General features: G+C 56.6%; 1 protein-coding gene across 7 annotated transcripts in view; it reads right to left on the reverse strand.

Moving 5' to 3' along the window:
- The window catches only part of LOC117869139 (alpha-2-macroglobulin-like protein 1), a 777,004-nt gene that overhangs the window by 15,932 nt on the left and 745,690 nt on the right, over positions 1-15,382 (reverse strand). For 2 of the 7 annotated variants that reach the window (XM_034755677.1, XM_034755673.1), the window contains exons 11-16: positions 8,061-8,225; positions 7,289-7,519; positions 5,718-5,781; positions 5,428-5,573; positions 2,860-3,009; positions 1,771-1,959 (exon numbers count right to left, since the gene is read on the reverse strand). The exons of 4 other annotated variants lie outside the window; for them this stretch is intronic. In XM_034755677.1, the coding sequence (XP_034611568.1) occupies positions 1,771-1,959; positions 2,860-3,009; positions 5,428-5,573; positions 5,718-5,781; positions 7,289-7,519; positions 8,061-8,225 (945 nt within the window). The remainder of the gene's footprint in view (positions 1-1,770; positions 1,960-2,859; positions 3,010-5,427; positions 5,574-5,717; positions 5,782-7,288; positions 7,520-8,060; positions 8,226-15,382) is intronic. One more of the 7 variants, XM_034755674.1, reaches the window with a different exon arrangement.

Consider the following 15,382-nt stretch of genomic DNA (forward strand, 5'->3'; position numbering starts at 1 on the left):
CCCCCCCCCCCCCCAATCAGGGCAAAGAGCATGATGAGAACCGGGGGGTCGTGTAAACCCATTTTATGGGGGGGGGCTGTATCTTGGCCCCCCCCCTCAAATGACCCCACATGTGGCCCACTAGCCCCACCCTGCACTGCCATGAGGCACAGCACATCTCAGGCCAGGCTGTGGATGTCAGAGCACTCAGACACTGCTCTTTAAACAGCCAGCGACACTCAACCTCTGCTCGAGCAGAGCTGCTGCCCCCCTGCAATGTGCAGCACCCGCCCATGGGGCCGGCCGCGCTCCCCGAGCTCCCCCCGCGGCAGCATCTGTCTGGTCCCCTGGTGCCCAGAACCCAACGCCCCCACTCGCCTGGGGGACAGTTCTGGGAAGTGACTTGGCCACTGGGCAGCCCCTAGATGCTGCGGTGCGCACGGTGCTGGGTGCCATGGGCAGCACGCTCACTGTACAGTGCTGCTGGCGGTAGGAGGGCGGGTCCCGGCCCATTCCACTATGGCCGTCTGACTGGGCTCCCACGCCCTGGGGAGGCTGCCATCACTCAGAGCAGCCCCTAGTTGGGACAGAGCCCTGGTCTCCTGACTCCCAGCCCCTGAGGGCTTTGGGAGGACGTCGTCCATCCCTCCCTCTGGCGGGGCAAGATGACATCACCCTCCGCACCCATCCTCCACCCCCTCCGCACCCATCCCTCCACCTCCCTCCTTGCCCCATCTGCACCCATCCCCCCAACTCCTCCTTGCCCCATCTGCATCCATCCCCCACCCCCTCCTTACCCCCTCCACATCCATCCCCCCACCCCCTCCTTGCCCCCCTGCATATTTCACTCAGGTGGCTTCCTCCTCCTCCAGGCTGCCTGGGACGGGCAGGGGAGCACTGGGAGCACCAGAGACACCATCTCCGGGAGCTCCGTTCCCACACCCGGTGCCACCGCAGGTCTTGCTGGTCGGAGGAGCCATTTCAGGAAAATCCTGCTCTGTCCCTGTGGCCTGGGCTGGAGCAGGCTCAGTCGCTCTGTGGCGAAGGCGCACGCAGGCCCATCGAAGGGATGGAGCAGGCGCGGTGCAGAGGGATTCCTCGCAGAATAATGCAGCCAAACTCCAAGCCTCTGATGGGCATGTGGGTCCTGCCATTCCCAGGAGCTTCCCATTCAGCCGAATGGGGGCTGCATGTCATGGGAAAGGCAAAGGGCACCTCCTTGACCCCAGGGCGACCTCCCGGCCAAGGGTCAAGTCTCTGCTCCGAGGTAGGGAGCTTCTCAATTAAACAGCTTCATTTTATCATGGGAAAACCGAGTATTTTCCCCACCTCCCCTTCTGAGCAACTGCTGAGCTGTGTTAGCTGAAACCCCTCAGAAAGTTCAGCCTGAGGCCGACCCCTGGCTGGGGAAATTTCGGCCCCAACCGTTTGAGTCTGACAAAGTTACAAGAACTGAAAACTTCTAACGGGAAGTGCCAGAGAACTGTAACTGGAGGTGGCGCTGCCAGCCCCACATGTAATATCCCTGTGCCCAGGAGTGGGGCGGGATGGGGCGTTCCTGCTCCCTGGATACGCCAGGGATCTGTCTCAGGGCCTGGGCCGTGTCTGAAGGTGGCTGGGGAGGTGTATCCCAGGCCTGAGTTTGCTAGGAGCATCCCTGGGGATTCATTGGAACAGGCCGAACCGTTTGGTGGGATGTTGCCCCTGGTTACCAGCAGCTCTGGGCACATCGGAGCCAGTTTAGTCCTTTCAGGCTAGAGGAGTGTGAGGCCTGGCCAGGCTCAACCCTACCTTAAACAGGCTGTAGGCATTAGGCAGTGGGGGAGTCTGGCTGCTAGTCCCTCTGCGACACCTCCACCTGCCAACGCAGCAGTTAAGAACCGCACCGGAGCTACCTGCGTCCCCATGATAACATGACTCAGGCTCTCGCACTTCATTGGGATAGTCTCCTTGGGGAAAATAGGGGAGCAGTTTATAGACCTAAAGACAAACACAGACAACATCAGCCATGAAACTAAGACACGAGCTACCCCAGAGCCAGCTCCTGCCCCTCCTCCCACTAACACATCACCCCACAAACCTTCGCTCTCACCCCAGCCTCATCTCTAGCCTGGAAACCAACCCCCACCCTGCCCATCCCCCATCCCGCACATAGGCGTCTGTCCCTGCACCTCCCCCCCAGCCCTAGGAGAGGGACCCGCGGCTCCCAACACCCTGGGAGAACCTGGGAGGAGCAGGTGCCCCTTCTCTCTGTGGGGCAGCGAATAGCTCTTAGCGCCCCTCCCTCACTCTGTCTGGATCAGAGAGGGGTCGCATCGGGGGCTGGCCCTGGGACCATGGCTCACAGGGACACGTGACTCAGCCCCTGGCCCACCGAGTCCCATCTCCTGCTGCCCAAAGGGGCTTGGGAGGCTCCACTCGCCGTGTGCAGAGCCCTTGAGCTCCTGGACGGCAGGCGCCAGCGACGGGCCGAGTGCGATCCCGTCACCCGGGCAGGGACAACTCCCACAATGCACCTGGCCAGATGTCCCCTGCTGTACATGGAAGCAGGGAATTCTCCTGCTCCCGCCCCTGGGGACCAGCTCTGCCCTGAAGAGCGAGCTCTGGTTACCCCAGCCATTATCTCAGCTCCAAGCTCCATGTTCCCAGCCGGAGCCGGGGTGAGGGGGTGCCAGGAGGGGGGCATTGCAAGAGCTGAAGGGAGAAGAGGCAAGGCAAGCGGGGACCCCCCAGAGTTAGGGGGTGACAAGTGCCATGGGAGCAGCCCTCAGACTGGGAGAGGTGGCCTCGAGGGGTGTCCCCCAGCGGCCGTGCATTGCTCCTCCCTGCGAGGGGGGAGGACTCGTCGGGGGAGGGCCGGGCGACCGGCTCTGGACTCACCATGTCGACACTGAGCTCGGCCTCGGGCTTCATGAGCAGCACGCTCTGATCCACGGTGCGGATGGCGCACAGGGACCCGGGGGCAGCCTGCACCCGCAGCTGGAGCTCTGAGCCCGGCAGGGCCCGGTCCTGCGAGAAGGCCAGCTTCACCTGGCGAGGCACAGCGTGTCACAGGGGAGGGGGAGAGAGACCCCCAGGGGCAGGAGGAGACAGGCCTGGGCAGGGGCGGGGGCAGGCACCGAGTGTCACTCTGGCCCTAGGCCCCGCTGGCTGAAGGGCTGGGGCTTTGGGAGTCGGTGCTGGGGGTGGGGGTTGAGGCAGCCCAGGCTCATTCAACGCCCCCATGGGACAGCTCAGGGAGCTGCAGTTATTCATAGACACCCGGGGGTGGGGGTGCGGGATAGGAGGGGCAGATGGATAGGGATACGACAGGATCACCAGCCCCACCAGATAAAACTCATGAGTCAGACCCCCCAAAAGTCCTGAGATTCTTGACGAGGACGAAGCCCTGGGCTGCAGTCTGTCCTCTGGCTCCTCGGCTCCCCCTGCCCCTCCTTCCCCAGTGTGTCTGGACATGCACAGCACTGCCCGGGGGGGTCAGCTGAAGGCTGAGCGATGAGGCCAATACCAAGCAGATGCCAGTTGCCGGGGGGGCAGCCGCCATTGCCGAGGGGGGCATTGAAATTCCCCCAGGTAAGAGTGCATTGCCTTCCCAGGCTGGGGCCGGGGGGCAGAAGGGTCACACTTACCCCCAGGGCAGTGGGGTGAAGTGGTAGGGGGGCAGAAGCACTCAGCCAGACCCCACAAGATGGAGGGGAGAGGTAGAGGAGGAATTCTGTATCTTTACCTCCCTACTCCCAAAGAGGAGGGGCCTTCCCCCCAACTGACCTCTATGTGCAGTGGGGAGGGGGCTGACGGCTGGTCCCTGGCAAAAGCTTTTTCTCAATGACAGGGACGTCCCCCTGCCGGCTGCCCGGAGAGGGGAGCCCCAGCCTTCATGGGGGGAAGTTTCTACTGGCTAACAGTGGGAGCCGGCTGCCGGCCCAGAGGAGGAGAGGGGCCCCTCCCCTCATGACACTTGTGCCCCAGTCGACTGGAGGGGCAGCGGCCCCCTTAGAAGCCCTGTAAAGAAATATGGCCAGCTGGCCACCCCCGCAAGCCTCCAGAGGGGAAGGAGGATCAGACCATCATATCCTGCCCCCCGCCCCAGGACTCTCCCAGGGTGAGCAGGGGCAGGCGCGGGTTGGAGGATGGGCAGTGGGTAGGATTGAGGTGACAGAAGTTCTGGGGAGTTGGGGGAGCAAGTGGCTGCGGAGACTGGGGAGTGGGGAGGGCTCACGGCAGCAGGTACCTGCCAGGGAGCCCAGAGGGGGCCGGGGAGGGGCCGGGTCCTGGCCAGTGGGATGGGAGGGACAGAAGCAGGAGCTCTGGGGAGCTGGGCACAGGGAGGGTGAGGGGTGGGGCAGGAGAGTGCAGGCAGGCAGTGTGACAAAGTGGGACTGTTCTTAATGTTTCCTCTGAATACTGTAGGGGTGCCACAGTTTCCCCTATGCATCTCTTAAGTCTCTAGGTGGTGGGATAAGGGGGTGTAATTGTTGCAGAGCGGAGGGCCGGTGTACATAAATGGCCGACACTCTGTCTCCTGACAACTAATGGCTGGGGCCCTTCCTCCCTGCAAGGTGATAGCTAAAGGTGTTGGAGAACAAAGGAATCAGGTGACATCCTGGCCCAGGAAAGGGACAAAGTTCAGAGAAGGAGGGGCTGGAGGGGGAGTCAGTTTGGAGCTGGCTGGGGACGTGGAGTGAGTGCAGACGTGGCTGACTGGCTCACTGTCCCCCAAAATGGACCTGGCTGAGGGGTCCTGTTCTCTGTACCTACAAGCTCTGTTTTAGACCGTGTTCCTGTCATCTAATAAACCTCTGTTTTACTGGCTGGCTGAGAGTCACGTCTGACTGCGAAGTGGGGGTGTGTGCAGGACCCTCTGGCTTCCCCAGGACCCCGCCTGGGCGGACTCACTGTGGGAAGCGCACGGAGGGGCATATGCTGAATACTCCAAGGTCAGACCCAGGAAGGTGAAGCCGTGTGAGCTTCTTGCCCTGGAGACAGTCTGCTCACAGAGAGGAGACTTCACCAAAGTCCTGCCTGGCTTCGTAGGGAGCAGTTCCAGAGTATCGCCCAGGGACTCAGGGACAGGCAGCAGGTACCTGCTGGGCCCGGAGTGAGAGGCTGAGCCCGCGGGGGAAGCAGGGTGGGCTGGGGGAGGCAGGAAGGGTTTGGGGGAGCAGGTACTTGCTGTGGCCGGGGAGAGCTGAATGGGAGGCGGGGGAGGGCAGGCACTTGCTCCTATATTGTGCGGGGGCCGGAGCTCTTCCTGTCACCGCGGGAATGCCTGCAGGCGCGGGCAAAATGGCTAGTGATCAATTCACCAGAGCTGGCACTACTGCAACGACCCTGGCGTTGCTGGAAGGCCGGGGAAGGGAGGGGCCGAGGGCACCCAGCGATGCCCCTGCTCAGGGCTCCTGTTATGGGGCAGGGAGCGATTCCCCCACCCCAGAGCCCCAGTCTCACCTTGTTCGGGAAGCACTTGGCCACGTGCAGCCGGGTGCGGTCGGCAGCCATCTCGCCATCGGGCAGCACCGTGTATCCCAGCACCGTGGCAGTGGGAGCCAGGTCAGCGCCGACGGGCAGCTCCACGGAGAAGGAGCCCTTCAGCCCTAGGGATGGTGGGAAACACCCAGGGGAAGTCAGGCCCAGCCAGCAGAGCCCCCTCCCCCAACCCAGCACCTGCTCAGGGGGCTCAATCCCCAGTAGCCCTCTGGGCACCCCCTATCTGCACAGACCCCTCCCCCCACACTTACCAGCCCCCTCCATGAGGTCCAGCCCCTTGTGGAGGATCCTGGCGATGGCTCCCTTGGCCACGACCTGCGGAGGAGGAGACGGGGGTCACTGAGCTGTGTGACGCTGTGTGGAATCTGGGAGACACTTTATGGTATTGTTGATACCAACATTAGAAAATCGCAGGGAATCGGACCAGATATGCCATGGAAGGTGTCTGTGGAAATGGTGCCATTTGCCAAGTATGAGGATCTTGTTTATATGTTTGTATCACCTTTGTATTGTGTTCTAGGTCTGTGTGGTACATCTGTATTTCAAAACTCAGGCTGTGGTTCTGGGTGACACCCCCAGACAGATTGGCATCAGCACTGCCGAGCCTGTTCGACCCCATCACGGGTCATAGCCCGACAGTGAACCCATTGAAAGGAACTAGGGGCTACACCTTAGGAGTCAGCAAGGCATGTAGGGGCAGGCTGGTGGACAGAGAACTCTAAGGCTTTTCCATGCCATGAGCTGTGCAGCTTGTGTTTGGGACAAAGAAAACCACATGAGAAAGGACCATAAAGGGCAGCTGCATCGTCTCCATTTTGTCTCCAGTCCTGCTTCTTACCTCTGGAGTAACTTTTCTACAAATAAAGCTCTGAACAAAGGACTGAACAACCCATCCAAGCTGTGGATCTGTCCCAGAGGGACTTTCAAGCCAGCAAACTCACCAATACTGCTCAGAACCTGATATATGGACTTTGACGTCTCTGTTTGTATGTGATTGTTTTACCATTTAACAACTCTCTTCTCGTTCTTTCTTTTTTCCTTATAATAAACCTTTCGTTTCAGACACTAAAGGACTGGCTGGCAGCGTGGTATTCTGGGTAAAATCCAAACTAATATTGGCCTGGTGATGTGGCTGACTGTTTGGAGTCAGAAGAACATTTTGTATAGTGAGCAGAGGTTTTAAATGACTTCTCACTGTACTGGCTCTAGGTGCTGATTGGAGGCCAGAGAACTGGAATGCAGTAGAGGGGGCTGGGTGATTTCTTTTTTAGCTTATAGATAACCAACATGGGGGGGGGGGTGGGAATCAGGAGCAGTTTGCGACTGGTTGGTGAGTCTAACTTCAGTGTGAACCACCAGTTTTGGAAGAATCTGCTCTTCTTTTTGCAAGCCTGCCCTGACCTTGGCATTTCCAGTGAGGGCTGCCACAGGCGCACTTGGTCACAAGCTGATGCTGTACAGGGGGCTGACAAACACCCTGACATGGGGGTGGCCACGCAGGCTGGAGTCAGGGCAGGGTGAGGCCTCTCCTCCCCATGGACTGAGCCAGCAGAGGTGGGGGTGCAAGGAAGAAGATTCAGGCAGGTATCCCATTCCCCAGCCCCCCCCCGGCCTGCCAGCCCCCGCTTTGGGGCCAGATTGGAACCAGAGCCCCTAGTGGGGAAAGGGGAAAAGCCACGCCCTGATCTAGCCCAGCCCTGGTAATTCAAAGGAAACGTTTGATTCCCCACTGCTCTGCTGTGGGGACACAGCGCTGACTCCGCACCTCCTGCTCACACACACACACACGTGCATATGCTTTAGTCTCCCAGGACGTGCTCACCAGGAAGATGAAATCCAGGCTCCTGGACCCCTTCCCCAGGGCCTCCTTAGCAATGACGTAATCCACCTGGAGCTGCTGGGCCTGGTCGCAGGGCAGCACCCCTCCCAGTGAGCGGATCTTCAGGAAACTCTGGCTCTTGGAGTAGAAGGGTGTCAGGTGAAGATCGGCATCCGGGTAACTGGGAAAGACTCTGTCATGCTCAGCGCTGTTGTTCACCTGCTTGAAGTGCCCCTGTGGGACAGAGAGAGTGATGGGGCTCGTCGGGGAGCAGAGCACCCAGCACAGGACAGGAATGCAGCCGGGGCAGGGCAGGCGCTGATGCTGCCGGCTGAGCTCATCCCCATGGCCCCTCGCCCTGCGTCCGTAAGAGTGACATGGAAAACCCCAGCGGTTCGAATGGGGCAGCCCGACAGCAGCAATGGGTCAGCCCCTGAGCTGAGCTGCCCGAAGGGGGCGACCTTCCTAACTAAACCCCACCCCAAATATTAATGAGAAGACAAGTGGCGGCACTAAGATACTATTTGCACCACCCCATTGATGGCTCTGCTGGTGGGTTCTGCGCCTCCTCCCCCACCGTCTGTCCTGGCTATTCAGCCTGCAGGTGCTTCGGGCAGGGCCGTTTGCTATGCTGAGTGTGTGCAGCACCCAGCACCATGGGGCCCCGATCCTGGCTGCTCCTTAGGCACCACCGTAATAAACATCAACAATCACAGACACAGCAACAGAGGCAGAGTGCAGGGGCCCCACTGGGGCTTGGAGGCCCGTCACTTACCCTCAGATTGACACTCCCGGTCCAGCTGGAGGTGTCCAGCTCGAAGGAGGCTCTGCCAGACTCGTCGGTCAGGAAGGTCTGGTTCTTATTCTTATCCCCATAGCTAACAAAGAGCTGCAGCTTCTCATTCTTCAGCACAGAGCCATCTGCCGTCTCCAGGAGCATCTGAGCCGGGAGAGAAAGGGGGAGACGCACAGCTCAAGGGAGCAGACTCCTGGGAGAGTGTTGCCCACTAGGGGCTAAAGAGCTGGCTGGGAGCAGAAAGGGACAATGCAATCCAGTCCTGAGATGCACTGGGAAAGCCCAGGGCTGGGATGGGGTGTTGGGGTGAGGACTGAGGGGCATTAGCAGATCTGGGAAGAAGTTGGGGCAGGACTGGAATAGCTGGGGGTGCTAGGGTGAGCACTGAGGGGTAACAGGTTGTCCGACCCCTTGACTAAGCCCTCCCTTGGGATGTGGGACACTGCAGTCCAGCCGCCCCCAGGCCCTGAATCCAGGGCCTCAGATCTCCCAGCTCCATTGTTTTGCTTACACACATTCCCTCTGAGTCCCATCTGGGCTGTGGCCGCACTGGGCTTTAAGATTACCCCCTTAGGGACAATGTGGTAGGCAAGCAAAGGGTTAACAAAGGAATTTCTAAACCACAGTCACTTAGACGGCTCAAGAGTTACAGATCTTTGCCAGAGAACAAATGTCCTGATGAGCACCCTTCTCTAGTCTGATCTCACCCTGCCTCTGACTCTGTGTTTTGTCAACAGTTCCGACTGGGCAGAATCCCTCCCGCCTTGTCTGTCTCCAGCCAGTCCTTCTGGCATGTGGTGTTGGTCGGCACGGCTGCACAGAGCAGCGCCCCTTCTTAAGTAGAGCCTCTCTGGACCCTTCTGCTATGCGCTCAGCTGGAAAACTCCTTCCCCCTCCCCCAGACGTGTTCACCCCACCTGCGGGCCCTTGTGTCGAGAAATAACATTGTTCTGCGGGGGTGGTCTAGTGTAGTAGTAGGATTTTATGTTTGTATTTTATATAATTTAGAATGAAGGATAAAGAATAATAATGTAGCATGTATTAAATATATTGGTGTATGATTTGATCATATCCTGCCAACCACCCTTTTTGAATAGCAGAAAGGAATGGCCTAATGGGCCATTGGTAGAGATACATCAGCCAGAATCTGTGTCTGTGCTTATTTCAAAGCAGTGACAGACTTTTGCGGGTCACCAATTTGTTGTAGGTTTAGCATTTTAAAATAAGTAAAAGAATGCGGTGATTGTTTTTCTTTTGCATTTCAATTTAATGTTCCTGTTCAAAATGTTCTGTGAAATTAATTCTGTTTTGCAAGTGAATGAGGAATGTGTGTGTTAAGAGATAAGCGTGAAGGCCACCGCTGAGCCAGATGTACAGGGAGTAACCGGAGACAGACGCAAGGGCGCCAGGAGGCTGCAACACGCCCCTGTTGAAATAGGCAGATTGACGGCTCTAAAGATGAGACAGGCACCTATCACTGGGGACAAGATAGCTGTGATAAAGAATGAGAAGGACAATTTAAGAAAACAAGCACTCATCAAACAACAATTTATTACAGCACGACGGTGCAAAACTCATTGGTCCCAATGCAGAAAAATCACTATATAAACAGGGTGCCTTGCCATGAAACTTTGGGTTTGTCCTGCCAAGACTTCCCTGGAGCATCATGTCACGAACAACAGAAGCCGGCTCCTCCCTACCTGTGATCAACCTAGCTGGCCACTAGGTTGATCCGGACTCTGGACTGGTAACTATAACATCGACTGGCGGGACAGTGTGTCTGTGTGGTGTGATTGAATGCATATGCTAATTGTATATCGTCAATAAACACAGCGTATTTCCTTTTCCCCTGAAAAAGATCCTGTGTGCTTTTTATAAGCATAACACCAGTAGTTGAGAGACAATCAAAATTGATGGCGCTAGATTGCCATCTTGAGATCTTCTCCATGATAGTCCTTCAACAAAGTGTCACGCACCATTTCTAGGCTGGGCACCTGTTGAGAATACAATATGATAATCTGCCTTGGGTAAATTTAGGCATGTGCACAGCACATCATACAATGGGAAGGTACTTACCTGTTAGTAACTAGAGTTCCTTGAAATGTGGTGTCTATATGTGCTCTACTTCTGGTGTGCATATGCCCCTGTCATAACTATAAAGGGAAGGGTAACAGCTGTCCTGTGTACAGTACTATAAAATCCCTTCTGGCCAGATACTCCAAAATCCTTTTCCCTGTAAAGGGTTAAGAAGCTCAGGTAACCTGGCTGGCATCTGACCCAAAGGACCAATAAGGGGACAAGATACTTTCAAATCTTGGGGGGGGGAAGGCTTTTGTTTGTGCTCTTTGTTTTGGGTTGTTCGTTCGCTCTTGGGACTGAGAGGGACCAGACATCAATCCAGGTTCTCCACATCTTTCTAAACAAGTCTCTCCTATTTCAAACTTGTAAGTAAAAAGCCAGGCAAGGCGTGTTAGTTTTACTTTGTTTTCTCAACTTGTAAATGTACCTTTTACTAGAGTGTTTATCTTTGTTTGCTGTACTTTGAACCTAAGACTAGAGGGGAGTCCTCTGAGCTCTTTAAGTTTGATTACCCTGTAAAGTTATTTTCCATACTGATTTTACAGATATGATTTTTACTTTTTTCTTTAATTAAAAGCCTTCTTTTTAAGAACCTGATTGATTTTTCCTTGTTTTTAAATCCAAGGGGGTTGGATCTGTATTCACCAGGAGTTGGTGGGAGGAAGGAGGGGAATGGTTAATTTCTCCTTGTTTTAAGATCCAAGGGGTTTGGATCTGTATTCACCAGGGAATTGGTGAAAGGTTTCTCAAGGCTTCCCAGGGAAGGGAATTAGCTTGAGATGGTGGCAGCGGACCAGAGCTAAGCTGGTAGTTAAGCTTAGAAGCCTTCATGCAGGCCCCCACATTGTACCCTAAAGTTCAAAGTGGGGATACAGCCTTGACAGACACAGAAAGAGGTGACATAGCAGGCACCTGAGGAGGAGATCTACTCCCACGCTCCTTGGCAGGATGGTGTCCATCACACTCGAAGTCGCTAACCGGGGCAGGCACAGCCTTAGAGGCGGAAGAGATGGCTGCCACGGTACTTTTTACCCAACGGTGATCGGTCCTAGGAGGATCCTGCATCTCTTCAGGGACTGAGCCTGGCCTCCTAGTCTTCTCCAGGAGAAATACCTTCAGTCTAGTCTCCCTGGATTTCACAGCCCGTTTGGGGAGGGCTCTGAAGTCCCTGCACTGCTCTCTAGTGTGTGTCTGTGAACCCAGACAATACAGACACTTAGAGTGTCTGTCGTTCCGGGCATGGCAGACCCACATGAGGGGCATAATTTTAATCCTGGGGACTAAACTCCCCGTATGTGGAGAAGACATCAACTGCTCACCTCAGATCCCTCCCCTCCCCCCTGTACCAGGATTCGTAGACTCCAAGGCCAGAAGGGACCATTGTCATCATCCAGTCTGACTTCCTGCCTAGCACATGCCAGAGACCTACCCCAAAATAATGCCCAGAACCGACCTGTTAGAAGAACATCCCGTCTTCATTTACACATTGTCAGGGATGGAGAATCCACCACGAACCTCGGTAAACTGTTTAAAATTTACACCTTATTTCCAGTTTCAATTTGTCTAGCTTCAACTTCCAGCCATTGGATCGTGTTCGACCTTTCTCTGCTAGACTGGATATTTGTTCCCCGATATTCACAAATTGTAGTCAAGTCACCCTTTAACCTTCTCTTTCTTAAGCTAAATGGACTGAGCTGTTTGAGTCTATCACTATAAAGCATCTTGTCTAATCCTTTCACCAGTCTTGGGGCTCTTATCTGAATCCTCTTCAATTTATCAATATCCTTGTTGAATTGTGGGCACCGGAACTGGACACGGGGTTCCAGCATCAGTTGCACCCCTGCCAAATACAGAGTAGCCGACTCGAGAGTCCCCTGTTTATACATCCCAGAATCGCATTAGCGCTTTTGGCCACAGCATCGCACTGGGAGCTCATGTTCAGCTGATTATCCATCATGACCCCCAAGTGTTTTCCAGAGTCCCTGCTTCCCAGGCTAGATTCCCCCACCCCGTACGTATGGCCGACATTCTTTGCTCCGAGGAGAGGGAGTCTACGACTGAAATCCTCCCTACAACAGGAGAGTTCAGCTAATCTAACTAAACCACTATCTCCACTAACAATTATTAACTATCAAAATGACTATTTACAAAACGTAAAGAGAAAAACTTCAGCGGAGCAGGAGACCGGACACTGCTGCTGGCTCTGTCTCTCAGCCAGAGGCCGTGAGAAGGAACTGAGGGTTGGCTGGTTGCTCAACCCCCATTGTGCCCTCAGTAAGAGGGGGCTTGAGCACATGGAGAGCGCAGCTAACGCATCCGATCTCCAGTGCATGGGGCACATGGGCACCAGAAGTGCAGCACATCCGGCAAGCAGTCAACACCAATGGAGGTTACAGTTAGTACAGACATATCCCACTCTGTCACACCGGTAATCCCGTTACCTTGCCAGTGTAGGGCATTCCAGCCTTGTAGGTAGCGTCAGCGTCCTCAAAGGTCACCGTAGCGATTTCAGACATGATGTTGCAGCTCTTGGTCACGTTGAGCTCCACCCCTAGCAGGAGAGGGAGGCACGATAGGAGGAAGGTGCTGGGAGCGACACCGGAATTCAGACTACGTCCCAGGTTTCTCTCCATAACAATCTGCACAGCCATTTCTACCCCCTCTCTCTATGGACTGGAGGGTGTGATTTGGGGGAGAATTTGGGAGGTTTGGATGGGGGCGGAGAAGGATTTTCCTGGGGAATCTGGAAACTAGAAAATTTAGATCCACCTTCCCCTGGTGCTTAATCCCAAACCAGCCACTTGACATTTGCCACCAGGGTCTCCTGGCTCTGTGGCCCTTTCCCCAGCACAGAGCTCCTTACTGAACGGCCCCAGAGCTGACCCCGCACACAGGCCTCTCGGCACAGGGCCTGCCCCCAGAAAGGGCCATTTTCAGAACTGCCCAGTGACCCGTTGCTGTTCTGGACCCGCTCTCCTCCAGCCACTTCACCATCGCTGATGCCAGCATCCGAGGTTAGCGTTGTATCCACCCCACAGTTACAGTTTTCAGCCAAACGGATGTCGACCGCTCTGGAAATCAGGGTTCTTCTGGGTTAAATGTGGAGTTATCTGGGTTCGTTGCTAAGCGATTAGCACTTGCAGTTTTGAACGCTAAGCGCTAACATCCCTGAGGCCGTGACTCAGGGCCCAGCGACACAGGCTGGGCCTTCACTCCACTCTGCCAGCTCAGTCCACAGCCAGAGGCCATTCGCGGGAGGGTGTTTATTCTTTGCATGAATGTGCCCAGGTCTGCACTCCTCATGAGGGATTGATCCCAGTGATGGGCTGAACCAGAACCCCAGATCCAACCCCCAACGCTACCTCTGGGCCCATCTCTAAAGCAGCTGGGCTACGAATGACACGACCACATGTTCAAGTGAGCCCCCACTGCCCCTGGGGGTTCAGTGCTGGGGGCTGCCTGGGGGCGTGCATGTGTGCTTGATTTCAGTCCCACCTGTCCCCTCCTCCATGAGAGACGCCTTGGCCTGGAGGCTCATCCTGTAGCCAGAGTGGGACAGCTTCAAAGGATCCGTCCCCACCTCTCTGGAAAAGCAGCCATTTCTCTTAGTCTGGAGGGAGAGACTCACAGCCTGTTAGCAGCAGCTCTGCACCAGGCCCCGCAGGTGTCAGCTCAGCAGGTCTCTAATCGGGCTTGGCCTGGTTAGTGCTGGGCCGGGAGACACTCAAAGAAAACCTGGGTGCTGAAGTCAGCAGCAGGGGGCGCTCTCACCTTGGAGTCAGCCCTGACACTGGTACCCCAGAGTGGCGCTAGGGGGCGCTGTGCAGCTGGAGCTGCTGTGGGTGGGATGAGACGTAAAACAGGCCCTGGCCACTCGTGCCCATCACAGATCCCCTGGTGCTTGTCCCCCATCGTCGTGGTAACGGTGGCTAATTCCAATCACCCCCCTAACCCCGCAGGGACTGAGAGCTTTCGGGGAGATCTGTATCTTCCATTACCCCCGCCTAACGAGAGCTGCTGATGAGGAAGGGCGGCCCCATAACCTGGGGCACTAGCCTAGGTCTGGAGAGACCTGGGGGCAAGTCCCTGCTCTGCCACAGGCTGCCTGCAAGTCCCTCTGAGTACAGCTCCAGCAGAAACACCCTGCGGCCGCGAGTCTCAGAGCCCAGCCCTGCTGACCCCGCTTGTGTTGCGGGGCTAAAACCAGCAGGTTGACGGTCGGGTCCAGGCGCTAGACCCAGGGAGGGGGGAGGGTCTCGGAGCCCAGGCTCCAGCCAAGCGTCTGCACTGTTCCTTTAGCCCCGCGGCTCAAGCCCCAGGCAGTAGAGCTGGGCTCGGAGATGCTGCTGCAGGGTTCTTGCTGTGCAGACGGACCCTGAGCATCTCCGTACCTCAGTTCCCCATCTGTACAATGGGGACAGGAGCCTGCCCCGCCTCCCGGGGGCTAGGAGGATCAGTGAGGCACTGAGATATTGTGGGGAAGAGGGGGGGGCATATAAGTCTCTAAGCCCTGCTACACAGGTGCCAGTCCCCACCCCCAGCCTGCCAGATGGGGACCCGGATGGATCCAGGGCCTGATTCGTCCGCACTTACACCAGCTTTACACCAATGTCACGAACCTCACCAAGGGAAATCACAGCGCCCCCTCTGGCCAGTGTAAGAAAAACATGGAGAGGAGCCTCCTCCAGCAGCATGTCATGTACCTCCCCCCGCCCCAGTCACACTCACCTGGCCAGTAAGCTCCGTGCACAGAGTCAAGCTTGGCTCCTTAAACAAACCAGATGGAGACCAGCGATGTGATGGGTGTGTCTTCGAACACAGGCTGGCCTGGACCCTCCCCAGGACGGGCTTTCCGGAGGTGTATCTGTTTAGCAGAGGGGAGGGAGAGGGTAAGTGGGAGGGGAGGGGAGGGGGCCAACGCCCCTGCCCATGGGGGGGGGGGGGTCCCTGCTGGAGGGGGGCTGGTCATGTGGGTGGGAGTGAGAGCCCCAGGGAGCCCTGCCTGGCCATGAGCATGGGGCAGAGGGGCGCAGGCAGGGAAGGGGCAGGTCAGATTCTGGCCTAGGGGGCGGGGGAGGAAGGTCCAGGGCAGTTCCAGTCCCCCTTTATCGGTCCGGCAGGGCTGGTTTCACACTCACCGGCCGCACACCCGCAGCAGGAGCGTCTCATCCAGCACCGTCACCACGGGGGGCAGCTCCAGGGTCACTTTGAACTTGGGCAGC

The sequence above is a fragment of the Trachemys scripta genome, chromosome 23 (assembly GCF_013100865.1).
Source record: "Trachemys scripta elegans isolate TJP31775 chromosome 23, CAS_Tse_1.0, whole genome shotgun sequence".
In the NCBI taxonomy this organism is placed as follows: Eukaryota; Metazoa; Chordata; order Testudines; family Emydidae; genus Trachemys; species Trachemys scripta.